This window comes from Lactuca saligna, chromosome 3 (genome assembly GCF_052625555.1).
Source record: "Lactuca saligna cultivar CGN05327 chromosome 3, ASM5262555v1, whole genome shotgun sequence".
NCBI classification, from domain to species: domain Eukaryota; kingdom Viridiplantae; phylum Streptophyta; class Magnoliopsida; order Asterales; family Asteraceae; genus Lactuca; species Lactuca saligna.
Window position 1 is genome coordinate 70,113,228 of NC_136419.1, and position 21,775 is coordinate 70,135,002.

Sequence of the window (21,775 nt, forward strand, 5' to 3'; positions counted from 1 at the left end):
TACAAGCTTTATCCCTTTTTATAAGTGTAACAAAGGCTTGTCCCTTAATGTGATTTTTATTTCTAAAAAAAATTGATTATTTTTTTATTTTAAGGGTGTTGTCTTGAATTCCTACCTAAGATGTTCATTCATTTTTTTTAGGTTAGTTCATCCCGAGTTCATTTTAGACTTGTCTTACTTGAGGACAAGTAAGGTTTAAGCTTGGGGCGATTTGATAGTTTCATTTTATTTACTTCTTTTTCTAGTTTATTTTAGCATAATTCATCTCATTTTAGTTAGTCTTCATACATATTTTCTCTTTTTGTTCTTTTTCATCTTTATCGAGTTCTTTCTAGTCTTTTGAGCTTATTTGCAAATTTATCAAAGACTATTCAATACGAAGCGGTTACGAGAGTTCGAAGCCTTGAAACAAGTAGCTTGTGGTGCATATCTGAATTACTTGACGGGTACGATCGGGCTAGTGGTCTAAGAAGAGATTGATGATTTGGGCTTAGGAAGATCAAAAGAAGATATGGGCTAATTTGGAAGCATTCTAATGGCAATCAGCATGGGCTTGATCTTAAAATAAAGATGGAAAAGGATATTTAAAATTGTAGAATTGATTAATCGAGTGAGTATTTGAGTTTTGGATGGCGTAAAGGAGGTGAATCGGGCCAAAGTTGAAGAAAAATGAAGAATTGTGGGCTTTGAGTTAGTGGAATGCAAACTGGGCTAATGGGCTAATGAAACTCAGACCCAAGAAATGAAATTCGCCGATTCTTGACCAGATTATACGACTCGCGTAAGAATTAGGCCAAAATTCATGCGACCCACATGACCTCCTAGAGGGGCATTTTCGAAATTTTGTTTTTGGTTGTTATTTGAGGAAGGTTGGTATGGTTCTTTTGCACGTCAGTCTATTGTAGTTTTCATTGGACTTGTGGGAGCTTTTGAAGGGAGAAAACCTTGATAAACTTCATCCTTGAATCTTGATATATGTTTTGATATTTCTAACTCTTATTTTAGTTTCTTAAGTTTAGTCATGCATGGCTAAACTAATCTTAGTTGATTTTGGTAAAATCCATGGATACTTAGTTGTTTGAAGACTATTATGAACTTGTGGTGATCTTTATGAAAGTGTTTTGCATGTGAACATCTTACCATCTATATGTCTTTATTCATGAGTTTAGATGTTTGTTGGGTGATTAGTTTGTTAATTTCTTGATTAAGTAATGGATCCTCAAATTAGTAAGCAACAGATGGTTCTTGTGTTAGTTTTCACTTCACAAAATTATAAAAACATTTTCTCTAACATTGTAATGAAAGCATTTGATTCCTCTTGAATTTGGTGATTTTTAATTCTTAATGCTAGTAAACTTTCACTAATTATATACTTAATGGAAATTGTAACTAAAACTAAGGAAATATGTTATGATCTTCTCTAGTTATTTTACTAACTAAGAAAAATATAAGTAATCTCAAACTTGTTGGATTATTATAGCCAAATTAATTTGAACCATAAGTCTTGCATCATAATCTCTAATGATTATTAACTAAATGTCCTTGTGATGAAAGCCAAAATCAAGCATTCATATCTGTAATGATTTTACATCAAACCTTGCTTTTATTGAATTATGTTTTTAAATCTTTGTATAGTTCTAACTTTTTTTTAAGACGCCTCAAAATATCAAAATCTCCCAATTTTACTTTTATTTGATTTTCACAAGTATTTGTAAACAAGATTTACCTAGAGTAACAACTGAACCAATCTCCGTGGATTCGATTCCCTTACCATTATACGTTATTTTGTATGCAAGATTAAAGGTATATATTTTTATTGGTCTCGACAACCACTATTAACTTTTTTTTTCTAGCTATATTATTGTTCATCATTCACGTACGTCATGTAGGATTTGCCAAGAATTCAAGTTGATGGTGATTTTAGGTAGGATAGATTTGGTATCCTTTTATCGTTTTGTTGATGATGATTTTAGATAGGATAGATTTTGGAGATACATTTGCTAAGAAATTAAACATTCTATATTTTCTTTTTACTTATCCTTCTATCATAAAACGATACAAAATGAATACATTTAAATATTATTAATTCCATTAAATATAATACATTTCATTTTATCCTTTTAAACATGAATATAAAAATGAAAAAAATATAGAAATATCATAAAACGATACAAAATGAAGACATTTAAATATTATTAATTCCATTAAATATAATACATTTCATTTTATCCTTTTAAACATGAATATAAAAATGAAAAAAATATATTTAATTTCTTATATTTTAATTGTCATATTACTTTTGTATTTTATATGGTTGGGAAGAAGGCAAATAAAGTAGGTACTCTTTGTAAATTTAATACATGTTTGTCTTTTCCAATACCATCTTCAACCCCCAATTCTTTAGTCTATTTTATTTTATTTTATATATATATATATATATATATATATATATATATATATATATATATATATATATATATTTTTAACCCGCAAACCGAATGTTCCCAACTAACCCTGAACCCGAAAACCGAATAAGGTTTAGTTTAAAACCGAATAATGAAAAGTGTAGCAAACAGCATAACTATTCCACAATGAACAACTAGTATAAGGAAAAGATAGAAAATTAAATTATTGTTATCAATCTATCATATCATCAAGAACAACTTTACATAAAAGTAGTCAACCACCATGAGAGAGAGAGAGAGAGAATGAGAGAGAGAGAGAGAGAGGTTTTTTACTATTAAGTATTAACAACGGCAACACACCAAACCTTATGTAACAAACTATTTCTCATATAAATTACAATCAATCAACTTTCCATCCACTGAGAAGGTGGAGGGCTTGTTTTTGTCTTCTCTGGACCTGCAACCAAATTTCCATTTCTACCCTTCATCAACAACACATAAATCCCAATTGCCAAATTCCATATTTACCCTTTAGAAATAATATAAGATCACATTCAACCATACCATGAATTCCACGCATCTCAACCTCACGCAGTTCTTGCACAAGTGCACAGCAGCAGCACATGACATGTGATAGAAAGTCATCACACCACCCACCCTATCAATCATAACAATTAAATTCCAAATTAATTAAAATCAAAAATTAAATAAATAAATAAATATCTTAATTTTTACTACATACAGTGATATTCAGAGTCTTCCTTAGCTTTCTCCTAATGCAACAGGTGTAACAGCAGCATGATAATATTAGAGAATACGCCATAAGCTCATTACACGCCTCTCCTGAAGCTGCTCAATTTGTTACATTACATTAAATTATATATATGACATTTTTACCCTTGTTATGTTATGTTGTTAAAATAAAATGTTAAAAGCAATTAAGCATCTTCTTATTCTTACTCATGTGTCTGTTTGTTGCCACAGATGCAATCTTTGAAAACGTCCCACATGGAAAGAAGAAGGTCCTCATGCCTACACATTTCAATACAAAAAATTAAAAAATTAAAAAATAAATAAAACCACTTTAAGTATTTATATATTTTGATATACAGATAATGGAAAAAAAGTTTAGAAAATGAAAAAACATAATAAACATACACATCTTAGGCTCTGAACAACACCCAAGTAGATCCGAATGCCATTCTTGATGTCCATATGGAACTAAAGATGTGCTTCTGCAACACCACTTTACTAAATGACCATTTTACCCTTACATTCCAAAACCCAAATTATCAAATTATGAAAACACAAAAACCAACCTTGAAGTTGAGTGTGGCTTTGTATTTGTATTTGAATCACTCTCATCTTGAACTTGTTTATTGGTGTTGTTAACATCTGGATATTGATGCTCTATTCTCTTTTTTGGTGAATCCTGTTGATGTTGAGAATTTGAAGCAACAACTTGAGTGACTTCAATCAGATGTTGAATTACTTCACATTGTCCAACATCTAAATTAGCTTGTGATCTTTGTAATTCCATATGAAGCTTTTCATTTTCCTTCTGAAGAACCTCCTTGAAGGGTAAATTCGGGTAGCTACATGAAAGTGTTTTCTTCAAAACTGCAGTATCAGTATGTGAAGGATCAGGCTTCATGATAACATCTTGCACTTTTCTATCTTCATCATCCAATGTGTATTCCCTTTGATCCATTTCAATGTACTCCAATCTTTCCTGAAACAAAATATTTATAACTCTAAAAGATGTAAAATAAATTAGAATTTAGAACAAGATGAAGTTTAGTTTATATACTCTGACTCGAGCATTATCAACAAGAGTGATGAGTGGGATAATCTTTAAGTATCGATCAATCTCATTTTGTGCTTTTCTGAATTGATAAACAATATTCCATCCCATTGCAAGTAAGTAGAGATAGCTTCGATCTTGACAACTGTTGACTAAAATGTAGGATCTTCTTAATGCGTCTTCAAGTTGTTCTAAAGGCTCACGTGTTTCTGGATACTTTTTGAGCTCACTGATTTTGAGTTGTTGTAGAAGATTTCCAATCAATTTCAAATGCATTGCAAATTGTTTGCAGTTTTTCTTGTGTAAACGAGCTGTGGTAGCAGCTTGAACAATCATTCCTATTAGATTCACTGCATCTAAACCTGTTAGTTGGGCTACGTTTGCAATGTCTCCAAAATGATCCCATACTGCAGCCATTCTTCAAACTGATTCCCAAAACCCTAAATTTCTTCACTTGTTATGTTTCTCGATTCACGGATTCGTGAAGCGCATTCCAAATAGAAATAGGTTCGATTGTTTCTTTTATGGAAACTTCAAAGGATCTTCGAGAAATGGAATTGAATTCAAAGATCCTCAATAGTAGAATCTGGTGAAGATTGAAATTAGTCAGTATTTTATTGCAGAATGATAGTGAAAAGGAAATGAGCGACACAAGATCTCAGAGATTCTCTGTTCGCTTTCGCTTTCTTTATCTGATAAAGCCGAAGGATTGACTAAAAAGGAACAAATGGTAAAAATACATACAGCGTATATCGGTAATCTACAGTCTTCTACTGGAAGAAACTCTAAAAAAACAAGTAGATCAAAGAAAAAAAATACAAATTATAATAAATAAAAAAACAGCGCATAATCATTTAAAAGAAGAGAATTTTTTAGATTCAATTAAAGTTGACCTTAATCGCAACAGATGCAATTTGAAAGAACAATTGGCATGCATATATTAGTCCGTATTCACCGACAATTAACACACACAAGAGTGTGAAAGTAAACGAAGTGGTAAACGAAGTAGAAAATTTCAGAATGTTGAATAGATATATGAATTTTTACCTTTGGTGTTCACTCTTTTAGGGTTCATTGAGGAATTTGCTAGCTTTTGTTTGCTGGATAAAATGTGTGTAGTTGTTTGGTGAGCATTGAAGCAGATACAACGAGCATGCATTTATTTGCTGGATTGGTTAGTCAAAACACAGACGAATTTCGTCTTCTTCTATTTCCTGATTCTTCTTCCCCATGATAGATTCCAGAGCATTTTGGAAGAAATTGAACCTTCTCTTTTTCTCTCTCTCTAAAACAGTGGGGAGTTGGGTTCGGTGTCGTTTGTCTCTTCTCTAGCAATGTGTGTGTGAGAGAGAGAGAGGGGGGGTAAAGAAACAGTGACAGAGAAGCAAAGTTGTAAAATATTAGGATGTATAGTGTGTTTGCCTATTTCACAAAATTGCATTTGATGCCCCCAAATAATTTGTTAGATTGCATATGAAGACAAATCTAACCCAAATATGTACAATCAACCCTTTACAAATCTAAAATTGGCTGTGCTATTCTTTTTTAACCATATTTACCTATTTTTAAATATTAATCGAAAAACAATTTGTTTAGTTAAAAAAATAGTTGTTAGTTAAAAAACTAACTGATAAAAAATAATATATGATAAAAACTAGTTGATAATCTAGCTAAAATATATAAACTGAAATAAAAAATAATGTTCGGTAAAAACTAATTATTAGTTGGAAAGCTAGTTTATTAAAAAATTATGTTTTTTTATAACTAATTAAGCATAAATTTTGGAAAAATTTAGGAAAAAAAAATCTTAAAAACCTAGTCTAATTATCTCTTTTTAGAATAGTTTATAAGCTATTTTTTTATTACAACTTAACAAAACTTAAAAAATAAATCATATTATCAACTAAACGTAATAAAACACATACTTTATAAATAGTTAAATAATATATCAAATCATATGCATAAACATGGACATGTGATAAAGATTTAGATGGAGACTAATAATATTTAAATGCTCACAAAAAAAGAAAAAAGGTTTTGTACATTTGATATATATTTTGACCTAATTTAAAAAAAAATAAATTAAAAAAAAATATATATATATATATATATATATATATATATATATATATATATATATATATATATATATATATTAATAGTTGTTAACAAAAATAAATAAATCATTTTTATAGATAATAAATATAAGTTATCATATTTTGAATTTTGATATTTTATGTTTAACAAATATTATGAAAGATATTGATTGTGAAAAACACATGAAAAAAAAAAACAAAGAAACCTAAAAAAAAATCAGAAGTTACATCCTTTTGTTATTGGGGGAGCTTCAAGATAAACACATGTAGACACGTGTCACTGCCTTCCTCAACCTATCTTCGGCTTTCGTTTCCCTCATCCCGTCTCTTCCATCGTTTTCTTATATCATCCTAATTTTCTTTGCTTTTGTCTTATTAAATTATTGTTTCTAATAAACTGTTAGGTTGGCTGGTATTGAGGCAATATCACGCGTAGGAACCGACATGAAGGGGGTTTCTACTAGTGAAAATCACCCCAAGTTAGGCTATAAGTATAAGGAGTGGTTCACAAGGTTGTTACCGACACATCACGCCACATCAACTCCACTACATCCTTAGTCACTATGTAACACCTGTTCCAGGTATCATTTAATTTTTTTTTCCAAGTTTTGAGGTTTTATGCTAGGAATCGACGAGTTGGGGAGCTCCAACTCGTCGAGTAGAGATCATTTATGAGGATGCGGGATTCAGATCCTACTTGATGAGTCGGAAGGCCCCAACTCAACGAGTAGGAGCTGTAAAGGAAAACCCTAATTTTTAGGGTTTGCACCCTATATAAAGGACTTAATCCGCCTCTTTTGGCCTCCCTGATCATCTCATTACCCAGAGAAGAAATCCCTAACCTTCTTTGCTACTTCCTTGTGCTTGTGAGGCTAAGAGAGTGCTTTTGGTGCATTTGTTGAAGAAGTTTGAAGGTTGAGAAGCTTGGAACGGGAAGGGGCTTGTAGATCTAGCATCTGCATCGTTTAGGCTTCCATTTGAGGTAACAAGTTGTTACCTTGATCACTCTAGTATTAGATCTCCTTATTATTGGATTTAAGGCCATTTTTAGTATATTTGTGGAGCATTTCGGTATTGGGCATGATGTGAAGTTGTAACTTCAAATCTGGACTCCTCTAAGTCCCTAGAGTTATAAAGTCACTGAATTTATCAAGCATTGGCCCTTCTCTTTGGCTAAAACCCCTCCCTTAGCTTGGTTTGGGCATTTAAGAGCTTGCATGCACGTAAAGTTTGCAACTTTACGTGGAAACCATGCCCTAGGAGGCTAGATCTGCAATTGGAGCTTTGGGGTAGCTTAAAAATGTCTGAAAACAAAAAGGATTGAAGGGACTCGACAAGTCCCTTAGCCAACTCGACGAGTCAGGTAGTGTAACAACCCTATATTTTTCCAAAGCAATGTAACACTCAAAAGTCAAATACAACGAAACTATTTGGAATCAACGAAATTAACCTCAAAAATAAAGTGTTCAAAATTTTAAATTTGGGATGCATCAAATGTTAAATATCGTGTCAAGGTTTCCAAAAACATAAAGAACGTTCAAAATCGGGTTATAATGAATAAATTATGACCACTCAAATATTCACGACACACCCAGTAAAACATTATTAAACGTAAAAACTGAAATTCCAATAAAATGCATTTTAGCCTTAAGTATCTAAACAAAAGTCGTAGATTACGTTAAACAGTGAACGTGCATAAAAAGATCGCTCAAACTGGACCTCGTACGAAGAAGTTGCGAATTTTCTAAGTTTCGTAACAGCAGTAGAGAGCTAAAAACTCGAATTAAAGATCGAACGATTTTTAGCTAACACAACCTAAACGAGAATTGAAGGTCTCCACAACAAGAGTAAGATGCTGAAAAGATACACGAAATCAAGCATCAGATAAAGAAGTTATGGATTTTTAACGGACTTTAGCAGTCCCGGCCTACTAAAAACATAACATTAAAAATAAAGTCAAAACTAGCCGACGGAGTCTAAATGAAAGTTGTAGAGCATAGTCTCACCTACGCATGGATAAAAAGAACGCGAAAAACGGAGCTTGTACGCAAAAAGTTACGGAATTTAGAAGATTAAAGCCTGAATTACGCCCAACGTAATTTGAGAGTACGCCCAGTGTACTCAGGTGCAGGGTCGAGTCCCATCGGCTGCAAGCTCTACGCCTATCTAGACTCGAGTCATAAGCCATGACGCAAATTTACGCCCAGCGTAACGCGTACACCCAGAGTACTCCGGTAGTACGTTGTAGTACGCCCAGCGTACTCACACTTTCAACCCTATAAATAGAGGGCATGAACTGTGGGTTTTGGCTCACTTTTCTCAAACTCTCTCTCACTTTCACACACTTGTAAGCTCCAGAGGCCATCCCGACACCCTCGATTCCATACCTAAGCCCCCAACGAAAGTTCTACGCTACCGAGATCCCCGAGAAGCTCGAAGACGTAGCTTTCCGCAGTTGAAGTCCTGCTCGATTCTAGTCTCACTCTCTTCAAACCGAACAAGTGAGTTCATACCACTAATTTTCAAGTCTTTTCATGTTTTAGGGGGAATACAAGTACAATACAAGAAAACGTATCGTTTTATATAGATATAAATACAACTTCTATCTTATCATTATTCGATATCAACGTTTTACTTTACGTAAAAAGTTAGTATTTCACCGAGTTACTCTCACCAAATGGAACACATTTTCTGAAAATCCATAATGGGTATAGTTTGCGAGTTATTCATACATTCTTATGTAAACATCTTGAAAAATGAAATACTTTCATCTGAAGTGAAATAAAGACCTTCTTATCGTAAATCTATTTATACTAAGTGTTGTGAGATATCCAACTTCAACGTACTCTCAAGTATGCATTTCAAGTCCTGTATTAGAAACCATAATCTCTTGGAGGGAGAGCGTGATACTTGTGTATAGATCTATACGGGATTGAAAATCCCGCACCTAAACTGTTAGCTACAGTTAGACCGGCAGGTCTGGGGTGACAAATGTCATAACACTACTACACTTGAAGAATGTTGTTATAGGCAGTCTGTGTCAATAGCATGGTTATAAGACTCACACAGAAGTATAAAAATAAGTTTGGTTTACGATACTCATGAATGCATTCAATATTTACATTATTTTGACTATATATTCATCTTATTCATTTAGGCACGAAAGACACTAACGCCCTCCAACTTTTGGGAGTTTTTCAAACTATATGTGGAAAATATTGGATTTTCTGGAAATCACATTCGTCTATTTTCTTCTAAAAAGACATACTTTTTAAGCACAAAAACACTTATGAACTCACCAACTTTATTGTTGACACTAGTTCGAAACTACTTGTATTTCTCAGGGAATCAGTAATACAGGTAACTACCAGCTTTTGAAGAAGGAACGCTAAGGTGTCTATATTCAAACATTTTAAATCATCATATTGTAATATTCTTTTGGAGACATGTATTACGCAACAATGTACGTTTTTATTATTATTATTATTATTATTATTATTATTATTATTATTATTATTATTATTATTATTATTATTATATATATATATATATATATATATATATATATATATATATATATATATATATGATGGTTGTGTTACTTTCTTTACGATATTCAATTGTTATGGTACTACGTGAAGTCATCCACCCCCGAATGTTTCCGCCATTCTGGTTTAGGCGTGTGACAGATTGGTATCAGAGCATTGTTGATAGTGAACTAAGTATATCGAACCACATAAGATATACAAACTATAAATGCAAAGGGGACCAAAAACCCTCTGACAAAATGTTCTCATAAACAATATATTTTCCTTTTAAAATATACATTTTTACACGCATGCATCGGTCTCGTATCATAACAAAGTTTTCTAAAAAGTATTAAGGCAAGTTGCGACACTACGATTGGACCTCGAGGTGTGTAATCAACTAGAGAATAACTATAGCCTGATCAACTATATTCATCTTGGATTTGACCAACGTACATCGAGGAATGGTCATAGTGGACAACAAGTCAAAAACTTACCAAATAAAATTACTAAACTTGCAAATTCGAAATACTATAGGAGTATTTTTTTTATAAGGACAATGAAAAACCTGCACACCACAAGATATAGTTAAACTTAGGATGCCATCAAATAGAAATTTTTCTTATAACATTCTTATACCTCTATCCTAGTACAGACAAAATGGTCGGATTCCATGTACTGGGAGATCCCTACTACCCAAACCAAGGTAACGGTGGATGGATAGAAGAAGATTCGGAAGAAGACCCAGAGGAAATCGAAGAGGATGTCGAAGAGGAATTCGAAGTCGACGAGGAAGTCGAAGAGGAAGAAGAGCCAATAGAGGAGGAAGAGGAAGTTACGGATGGAACAGACTCCGAGCCGGAAGTAATCAACCCTCCCGCTCCTCATTCTCCCGAAGTTGGAATGGGCTACCAAGGTCCCATTCCCATTTGGGGAATCCATTTCTACCATTGGAGCCGTCAACTAGGTGTACACCCTCCCTTTGACATGTGTCGGGAGTTTTACAACGTCAGTGGGGGAGGCTCAGCCGATAGAGCGCTTCCCGTTCTTGTGGGCCAAATAGCCACCCAGACCTACCAGTCGGACATTCAAGCGGACAAAATTCATGAGATCAATGCTGCTGCACAGGGTAACACTGCAGACATCCGTCGTTTGGACGGACTACACAAAGATACCCAACTCCACACAGGGACGCTTCAAAGCCAAATGGAGGCAACACTTGAAGATAGAAGAGAGATAAAGGAACAACAAGCGGTTCTTGAGAGGCGTTTAATGGGAGTCAAACAATCGGATGCAGAGTCTAGCTCCAAACGCACAACACGCCGCAAGTAGGACTTGCCCAACTCCAACAATTTTGATATAGAATAGGACCTCGGATAAAGTTTTTCTTTCCTTCTTTGAACTTGTAATCGGAGACCTCTAGATAGGTCAAATTTTCCTAACCACGAAGAAAAATGTAACGCACCCTATGTGTGACATATATATATATATATATATATGAAGTATTTCGTTACATACCTCTTGAAATTCATCAGATTATCTAGATTGCTATATCTACTTCGAAACCATTAACTAAATTCAAAACAAATTACAAGATATAAGTAACCCTCTAGTGCACGATTGTCGAATCATTAAAAACTTATAGTCTTTAGTGTTATCTCTCTGACAGAACATGCCTCCTCGTAGATCATTACGCAGAAACTCAGCTCCAACACCACCTCCACCACCCCCTCCAACTATGGATGCAGCTATGTTCCAAGCTGCTGTAACAGCCGCTGTAACCGCAGCGATGGCACAAATGAGTAACAACGGGTCAGGAGGAGGAATAAACAGCTTTACAAATGGCCAAAGCCAAGGCCGTTCCGGGGAATGTACTTATAAATACTTCACCAACGGCAAACCTAATCCCTTTAATGGGACTGGGGGAGTGATGGCTCTATCCCAATGGATAGAGAAAACGGAAGCTGTGTTCGAAATTTGCGCATGCCCCGAAGAAAGCAAAGTAATATTCGCCGCCTGTACTTTCTCCGAACGAGCCCTAACGTGGTGGAACGGCCACGTCAAGACACTAAACCTAGTAGTGGCAAACTCCATGGGTTGGGAAAACCTGAAACGAATGCTCCTACGAGAGTATTGCCCAAGAGGCGAGATTCAGAAGCTCGAACAGGAGCTGTGGAGCCTTACGATGGTAGGCTCGGACATCGCAGGCTATACCAACAGATTCAGTGACTTGATAATACTTTGCCCAGGAATGATGATCCTGGAAAGCCAAAGGTGGAAACGTATATCTGGGGACTATCACCCCAACTTCGAGAGAGTGTGCTAGCCTCCAAACCCACAACATTCGACAGCGCCAAGGAACTGGCGCAATCTCTCGTTGATCATGGGGTCTGTCAAAGTGTCACGACCGTCGTCGCCGAACCAACCAAAGGATGCAACAACAACGACAGCAAGAAGAAGTTTTGGAACAAGAGAAAAGGGAAAACTTCACAACAACCTTCAAAGAAACAAATGGTGGCGGTCCATGCCGCTACTGCGCCCACTACAACTCCTGCTACCCCTGCGCCAACGAAACAATATGTTGGAAACTTGACAAAGTGCAACAAATGCAATTACCATCACCACGGTAATTGTCGAGAAATGCACTGTAAAAACTGCGACAGGAAAGGGCACACTGCCCGTTTCTGTAAGGCACCGGCGCAACCAATCACTCAAGTTCCTGGTACTGGAGTAAGCCAGGTATGTTATGGGTGTGGAGAAACTGGGCACTTCAAGAGGGATTGCCCCAAGGCAAAGAATATCGGCGGTGTAGGAAGAGTCCTGACGATAGGACAAAATGAAGCAATAGCTGACCCCATGGTGGTTACAGGTACGTTTCTCCTCGACAACATTTATGCATGCATACTCTTTGACTGCGGTGCGGAGAGAAGTTTTGTGAGTCATAAATTCAAACACCTACTTAATCAAAAACCCCGACCACTCAATAAAATATTCACTGTAGAAATGGAAAACGGTAGCGCAAGCGATATGTACATAGGATGTACATTAAATTTAAACGAGCACTTGTTTCAAATCGATCTTATGCCAATTTCAATAAGAAGTTTTGATGTCATCATCGGTATGGACTGGTTAAGCCTTCACCATGCTGATATACTTTGTCACGAAAGGGTCGTTTATGGTGACAAACGACAAAACTCTTGTCATTTATGGTGACAAACCCAGTACAAATTTACAAATCATCTCCTGTGTTAAAGCACAAAAATATCTTCGCAAGGAATATCATGCCTTTTTAGCCCACGTAGTAGACAAGAAACGAGAATCGAAAAACATTAAAGACATTCCGGAAGTCTGCAACTTCCCAGACATCTTCCTAAAAGATCTTCCAGGGATCCCACCAGAACGCCAAGTCGAGTTCAGGATCGACTTAATTCCCGGAGCTACTCCAGTAGCAAAATCGCCGTACCGTCTAGCCCCAGCCGAGATGCAGGAACTGTCCATTCAACTAAACAAACTGCTGAGCAAAGGCTTCATCAGACCGAGCTTCTTACCATGGGGAGCACCGATCCTATTCGTGAAGAAGAAGGACGGATCCTTTCGCATGTGCATCGATTACTGGGAGCTGAACAAACTCACGATCAAGAACCGATATCCCCTACCACGCATAGATGGTTTTTTCGATCAACTACAAGGAGCAAGCTATTTCTCAAAGATCGATCTTAGATCTGGTTATCACCAACTGCGAGTGCTGGAAGGAGACATCCCCAAAACGGCATTCCAAACACGCTATGGTCACTACAAGTTTGTAGTGATGCCGTTTGGATTGACAAATGCACCAGCGGTGTTCATGGACTTGATGAACCGAGTATGTCGTCCTTTCCTGGATAAATTTTTGATCGTGTTCATAGATGATATACTCATCTATTCAAGAAGCAAGGAAGAACACAGCCAACACCTCCACCAAGTTTTGGAAACATTGAGGGTAGAAAAGCTTTACGCAAAATTTTCAAAGTGCGAGTTTTGGATTCGGGAAGTAGATTTCCTAGGTCACATAGTAAGCAACGAGGGGATACACGTGGATCCTTCCAAGATCAAAGCAATAGAGAATTGGACAACTCCAAGGACCCTAATAGAAATCGGACAATTTTTGGGACTCGCCGGGTATTACCGAAGGTTCATACAAAATTTTTCAAAGATTGCCAAGCCGCTTACCACCCTAACGCAGAAAAGTGTGACCTGCGAGTGGGGAGAAAAACAAGACACTGCGTTTCAAACACTAAAGCGAGCCTTATGTAGTGCGCCCATCCTAACCTTACCAGAAGGAACAGAGGACTTCGTGGTCTATTGTGATGCGTCAAACCAAGGACTTGGGTGTGTTCTGATGCAGCGAGGGAAGGTCATCGCCTACGCCTCAAGACAACTAAAGACGCGTGAAGTAAACTACACGACGAACGATCTTGAGCTAGGAGCGGTCGTTTTCGCTCTAAAGATATGGAGACACTATCTCTACGGCACAAAATGTACTATCTTCACCGATCATAAAAGCCTCCAGCATATCCTCAACCAAAAAGAACTCAACATGAGACAAAGATGGTGGGTAGAATTACTAAATAATTACGAATGCAAAATTCGATATCATCCTGACAAGGCTAACGTGGTGGCTGATGCGCTCAGCCGAAAGGAAAACTCGGGCCGCCGAGTGAAGTCCCTAACTATGACGATCCATTCACACTTGTCCATGCAAATCAATGAAGCCCATATAGAAGCCTTGAAATCCGAAAATGTGACTGGGGAAGCCTTAAGGGGAATGGATAAGAATCTTGAAGTCAAGAATGATGGAGTTCGTTACTTCATGAATCGGATCTGGACACCGAAGTTTGGCGGATTCAGAGAAGTCATCATGAACGAAGCCCATAAGACACGATACTCCATACATCCCAGCTCCGATAAGATGTATTTGGACCTCAAGAAACTATACTGGTGGTCGAACATGAAAGCCGAAATTGCTACCTACGTGAGCAAATGTCTGACGTGCGCCAAAGTCAAGGTGGAATACCAAAAGCCCTCGGGATTGTTACAACAACCGGAAATACCCGAATGGAAGTGGGAGCGAATAACCATGGATTTCATAACCAAATTACCCAAGACGGAAAGCGGACTCAACACCATCTGGGTGATCGTTGACAGGTTAAGTAAATCCGCGCACTTCCTACCAATCAAAGAAACAGATAAATTGGAGAAGCTAACTAGAACATACCTCAGGAAGATTGTACGGTTGCATGGTGTGCCAATATCCATTATCTCGGACCGAGACAATAGATTCACCTCAAGGTTCTGGCAGTCGCTGCAAAGAGCTCTAGGAACGAGACTAGACATGAGTACTGCGTATCATCCACAAACCGACAGCTAGAGTGAGAGAACTATACAAACCCTAGAAGATATGTTGAGAGCTTGTGTAATCGATTTTGGCAAGGCATGGGACACCCATTTACCATTGGTCGAGTTTTCGTACAACAATAGCTACCACACTAGCATCAAGGCAGCTCCTTTCGAAGCCCTCTACAGCCGTACGTGCATATCACCTCTGTGTTGGGCTAAAGTGGGTAACACACAACTAGCAAGAAGACAAGCAACAGACAATACTCTCACTGGGCCAGAAATCATAAGAGAAACTACAGAGAAGATTGTTCAGATCTGCGAACGACTGAAGGCATCAAGGGATAGACAAAAGAGTTATGCGGATAAAAGACGGAAACCCTTGGAATTCCAGGTTGGAGACCGTGTCCTACTAAAATTCTCTCCCTAGAAAGGATTAATACATTTTGGAAAGCATGGGAAACTGAACCCAAGGTACATCGGACCATTCGAGATCCTTTCCAGGATCGGTCTGGTGGCTAACAAACTTCAATTACCTCAGGAGGTCCACAACGTACACCCTACCTTTCACGTATCAAACCTAAAGAAGTGTTTTTCCGATGAGACCCTCGTCGTCCCTCTGGATGAAATTGCAATAAATGAGAATCTTCAATTCGTAGAAGAACCAGTAGAAATCATGGATCGGGAAATAAAAATAACTAAACAAAGCCGCATACCTATTGTAAAGGTCCGCTGGAACGCCAAGCGAGGACCTGAATACACCTGGAAACGTGAGGATCAGATGAAACAAAAGTACCCGCATCTTTTTCCTAACCCGTAAACTCTGTCTTATATTAAATTTCGAGACGAAATTCACTCTAACGGGGGGATGATGTGACAACCCTATATTTTTCCAAAGCAATGTAACACTCAAAATTCAAATACAACGAAACTATTTGGAATCAACGAAATTAACCTCAAAAATAAAGTGCTCAAAAATCTAAATTTGGGATGCATCAAATGTTAGATATCGTGCCAAGGTTTCCAAAAACATAAAGAACGTTCAAAACCGGGTTATAATGAAGAAATTATGATCAGTCAAATATTCACGACACCCGGTAAAACATTATTAAACGTAAAAAGTGAAAGTCCAATAAAATGCATTTTAGCCTTAAGTATCTAAACAAAAGTCATAGATTACGTTAAACAGTGAACGTACATAAAAAGATCGCTCAAATTGGACCTCGTATGAAGACGTTACGAATTTTCTAAGTTTCGTAATAGCAGTAGAGAGCTAAAAACTCGAATTAAAGATCGAACGATTTTTAGCTAACACAACCTAAACGAGAATTGAAGGTCTCCACAACAGGAGTAAGATGGTGAAAAGACAGACGAAATCAGGCATCATATAAAGAAGTTATGGATTTTTAACATACTTTAGCAGTCCCGGCCTACTAAAAACATAAGATTAAAAATAAAGTCAAAACTAGCCAACGGATGTGACAATCGTCAATCTTGAGTCAAGTCAAGTCCTCAAGTCAAAGCGGTCAACTCGATTAAACCTTGTGCATTAGGGTTTGTGTTATGTTCATACTGTATAACTTGCTATATTAATAGGAAAACATCACTTGGGAAAAGTCTTGTGTTAAAATTTCCTAAGCCTTAGTGCTAATCAATGAACTAAACTGATAAAAACCATGTTGCATACTCATCGGGAGTGTGTAGGATCCTTAATCATGACTTAACGGGGCTCAAAAACCTTGCATTGCGGGGCCAAACACTCACAATTTTCACACATGGAACCTCTCTCAATCGTTTCCACTCTATCTCTCTCTATGACAAATCTCTCCCAAATATCTCCAAGTATGTGAAATCTCTCTCAAATATCTCTTTGTATGAGAAATCTCTCCAAGAATGTCAAATCTCTCCCAAATCTTTCCAAGTATGTGAAATCTCTCTCAAATATCTCTTTGTATGAGAAATCTCTCCAAGAATTTCATATCTCTCCCAAATCTCTCTAAGTATGTGAAACATCTCTCAAATATCTCTTTGTATGAGAAATCTCTCCAAGAATGTCAAATCTCTCCCAAATCTCTCCAAGTATGTGAAATCTCTCCAAAATCTCTCTCAAAAGTTCCCGTAACTTTTTAGAATCATTCGGGTCATTCCGGCCCTTAACCAGGTCGAAAACGGCTTAAAACGGGGTAAAAACGAGAAAAATAGGCTTTAGGAACCAAAATCCTTCTTAGGAACAGAAACCAAGAAGAGAGGCCTCTCGGGCCGAAACTTGCAAGGACAGAGCCTCTGTTCTCGGTCTCTGTCCCTTCTCGGTTCCCATTCCCTTCTCTCGGTCTCTATCGCCACCTCTCGCCTCTCTGTCGCCACCTCTCACCTCTCTGTCGCCTCCTCTCTGTCGCTTCTCGCTCTCTATCGCTTCCTCTCCTCTCTGTCGCTTCTTCACTCTCTGTTCCTCCCGCCTCGCTCCCCCTCTCGGTCTCTGTTCTCTCTTCTCTCCTCTCTATCTCTTCTCTTCTCTAGGTCTCTCTTCTCCCCTCTCGGTTCCTGCTCTCTCTCTTCTCCCCTCTCGGTTCCTGCTCTCTCTTTTCTCCCCTCTCGGTTCCTGCTCTCTCTCTTCTCCCCTCTCGGTTCCTGATCTCTCTCTTCTCCCCTCTTGGTTTCTGCCCTCTCTCCTCTCGGTTTCAGCATCAGAAGGCCGAACCTCGGCCAGAATTCAGAAATTTGTCACTTTTAGCCCGTTTTTGATATTTTTAACATTTTAAGCCCGTTTTTCGTGATTTTAAAGCAGGATTTTCTCCAGAAATTATATTTTAACATAATAAACCCTAAATATTCATAATTTAAACATATTTTGATGAAAATCATTATCTAAATAATAAAGATCTAATGGGGGATTTATTTAAGGTGGACTGTTGACCTTGCCTTAACTTATGTCACAAGCAACCACCCCACACCCACTCTATGACCAGCCATACCTCCCCACCTTACCTAGGTCACTTCAATGTCCCTTACACTCAATTTACACTCATTCCCACGTTTTTAGAGCTGAAACAAACATCCTCTCTCCTCATTTTCTCTCATTTGCTCTCATTTCACTAAGTATCAAACACCACTTTTCTCTCAAACTTTTTCTACACCAATTTCGAGATTCAAGGCTGATTTTCAAGTGTTCTTCCACTCTTAGTAAGTATAATTCATCCTCCTTATGATTATTTCACTTCATTCTACTCAAATCATTGATTGCTTACACAAACTCCATAACTATGATGTTAGATTCTCGAAAATCTTCAAGGCATCTCCAAGTGTTCTTGAGTTAAACACTTCCATTCTTCAACAATCATCTACTGAAATCACTTAAGGTGAGTTCATCCCCCTACATTTTCTTGTTTTCTCAAGCTTTTAAGGGGGGAATACAAGTTAAAACACCAAGAACATAACTAAAATTTTCTAACAGCCTTCATCAGAAAAGTTCAACTCCATTCACGGACTGTTTTGGGCATCTTAAACATTTTTGTTTTCAAAACTGTACACGGTGCAAATAGTTCAAGTTTTTAGCTTTAAAATGACTACTTTCACATCTCCATAAGATTTTTCTACAATTTATGGTGATTTTTACAAAACTGCCTATCATTTCAAACAACAATCCGGACCAGTCTGTGATTATGGACTTTTTCACCCAAGTTGGAGGTCATTAAAAATCGTGATAAAAATTATGAGTAAACTAGACACATTTTTTGAACTCTCAAAATTTACGGATCTAGTTTTCGACTTCGTATGATTTTTCTATGATTTTTCCAAAACAGTGTAGAATGGCTAAAGTTAGCCAACAGCATGTAAATATCATAACACTTTGTATTATGTTGAGCAAAGTGTATAATCATAAGTTCTAATTATTGAATGTGTTTCTTTGTTAGTTTATCATCATGAACTGAAACTAAGTCATTCATAATAAATATTATTCATTCATTTTAGAACACGTATATTAAACTATAAAAAGTATAGTTTAATAAATTCATAACACTAATACATTTCCATAAAAGAGTTCTTACATATTACAAACGTTTTAGATAAAATATAATAGGTACAGTTTATGATATATTGCATAACACACTCGTACTAAAAGAGTACATTCATACAGAAAAGGTTTACACTCACACACATTATACGTAAACTTGTTACCCTAAATTGTGAGACATTCTCTCTTTCCGTACGTCCGAGTGCGAAATATAATTCCTAGTAGTTATAATCAGAATCTCCTGGAGGGGGAACGTGATACTTGTATATAGATCTATATTGGGTTTGACACCCCACACCTTGCTGCTAGCTACAATGGGACCTGCAGATCTACGGGTGACAAATGTCATTTCATTTTCGCGACGCCTGAGAAACGTCGTGGCAGGTTCACATAGTCATAGTATGATTATAGCGACTCACATAGGGAGATAACAATTCATAAAGTTTACGGGATTTCATAAAACCTAAGTAGGTTTTAGGTTGATTTAAATTCACTTTTTATATCAATTCAAACTCATGACATTTCTACTAAGTAAGAATGATTTCTTATACATTTTGGTCTTTGGTCATAAGGCTACATTATACGGATTTTAAGGAAAATATCGGATTTTTCTAAAACAAACGCGACATTTACACGAGAAAAGACTTCTATTAAGTTTTATAGCAAAAACTTATGAACTCACCAACCTTTGTGTTGACACTTTTCAAACAACTTGTATTCTCAGGAAATCACTAAACAGGTAATCAAGTGCTTTTGAGGATGGGACGTTAAGGCGTCAAACTTTTATATTTTGTCAACATATTGTAATTGATTTTGAAATATGTAATTCATACAAGTGATGTAACTTTTTCAATTATATATATGTTGGTTGTGTTTGCTTAAATTACTATTGAAATTGTGGTTATGATACTATACATGAAGTCCTCCACCCCCGGACGTTTCCGCCATCCTTGGTTTGGGGGTGTGACAATGGAGTCCAAATGAAAGTTGTAGAGCATAGTCTCACCTACACGTGGATATAAAGAACGTGAAAAATGGAGCCTGTACGCAAAAGTTACGGAATTTAGAAGATTGAAGCCTAAATTACGCCCAGCGTAATTTGAGAGTACGCCCAGCGTACTCAGGTGCAGGGTCGAGTCCCATGGGCTGCAGGCTCTATGCCTAGCTAGACTCGAGTCGTAAGCCATGAAGCAAATTTACGCCCAACGTAACCGAAGTATGCCCAGCGTACTCACACTTTCAACCCTATAAATAGAGGGCATGAACTCCGGGTTTTGGCACACTTTTCTCAAACTCTCTCTCACTTTCACACACTTGTAAGCTCCAAAGGCCATCCTGACACCCTCGATTCCATACCCGAGCCCCCGACGAAAGTTCTACGTTACCGAGATCCCCGAGAAGCTCGAAGACGTAGCTTTCCGCAGTTGAAGTCCTACTCGATTCTAGTCTCACTCTCTTCAAACCGAACAAGTGAGTTCATACCACTAATTTTCAAGTCTTTTCATGTTTTAGGGGGGAATAAAAGTACAATACAAGAAAACGTATCGTTTTATATAGATATAAATACAACTTCTATCTTATCATTATTCGATATCAACGTTTTACTTTACGTAAAAAGTTAGTATTTCACCGAGTTACTCTCACCAAATGGAACACATTTTCTGAAAATCCATAATGGGTATAGTTTGCGAGTTATTCATACATTCTTATGTAAACATCTTGAAAAATGAAATACTTTCATCTGAAGTGAAATAAAGACCTTCTTATCGTAAATCTATTTATACTAAGTGTTGTGAGATATCCAACTTCAACGTACTCTCAAGTATGCATTTCAAGTCCTGTATTAGAAACCATAATCTCTTGGAGGGAGAGCGTGATACTTGTGTATATATCTATACGGGATTGACAATCCCGCACCTAAACTGTTAGCTGCAATTAGACCGGCAGGTCTGGGGTGACAAATGTCATAACACTACTACACTTGAAGAATGTTGTTATAGGCAGTCTGTGTCAATAGCATGGTTATAAGACTCACACAGAAGTATAAAAATAAGTTTGGTTTACGATACTCATGAATGCATTCAATATTTACATTATTTTGACTATATATTCATCTTATTCATTTAGGCACGAAAGACACTAACGCCCTCCAACTTTTGGGAGTTTTTCAAACTATATGTGGAAAATATTGGATTTTCTGGAAATCACATTCATCTATTTTCTTCGAAAAAGACATACTTTTTCAGCACAAAAACACTTATGAACTCACCAACATTATTGTTAACACTTTTTCGAAACTACTTGTATTTCTCAGGGAATCAGTAATACAGGTAACTACCAGCTTTTGAAGAAGGAACCTTAAGGCGTCTATATTCAAACATATTAAATCGTCATATTGTAATATTCTTTTGGAAACATGTATTACGCAACAATGTATGTTTTTTTTTTGTTATATATATGATGGTTGTGTTACTTTCTTTACGATATTCAATTGTTATGGTACTACGTGAAGTCATCCACCCCCGAATGTTTCCACCATTCTGGTTTGGGGGTGTGAC

The 21,775-nt window shown here is 36.8% G+C and overlaps 1 protein-coding gene across 2 annotated transcripts; it reads right to left on the bottom strand.

The window, feature by feature from the left end:
• Positions 1 to 2,605: 2,605 nt before the first annotated feature.
• On the bottom strand, positions 2,606 to 5,588 carry MCA1 (PLAC8 family protein). Of its 2 annotated transcripts, XM_078985316.1 has the most exons (9): positions 5,257 to 5,588; positions 4,954 to 4,994; positions 4,216 to 4,795; positions 3,725 to 4,137; positions 3,564 to 3,640; positions 3,366 to 3,437; positions 3,148 to 3,254; positions 2,970 to 3,063; positions 2,606 to 2,862 (listed from the first exon to the last, which is right to left on the bottom strand). In XM_078985316.1, exons 3-9 carry the CDS (start codon positions 4,624 to 4,626, stop codon positions 2,810 to 2,812), a joined length of 1,227 nt encoding a protein of 408 aa, XP_078841442.1. In that variant the 5' UTR covers positions 4,627 to 4,795; positions 4,954 to 4,994; positions 5,257 to 5,588; the 3' UTR covers positions 2,606 to 2,809. The 2 variants fall into 2 exon arrangements, with proteins under 2 accessions (XP_078841442.1, XP_078841441.1); XM_078985315.1 differs by lacking the exon at positions 4,954 to 4,994.
• Positions 5,589 to 21,775: the final 16,187 nt, after the last annotated feature.

Coding starts and splice junctions, on each gene's coding strand:
- MCA1 (XM_078985315.1), bottom strand. CDS start 4,626: ATGGCTGCAGTATGGGATCATTTTGGAGACATTGCAAACGTAGCCCAA. Junction 3,438..3,563: donor TTGTTCAGAGCCTAAGATGT/GTATGTTTATTA, acceptor TGAAATGTGTAG/GCATGAGGACCTTCTTCTTT. Junction 2,863..2,969: donor TGAGATGCGTGGAATTCATG/GTATGGTTGAAT, acceptor ATTTGGTTGCAG/GTCCAGAGAAGACAAAAACA.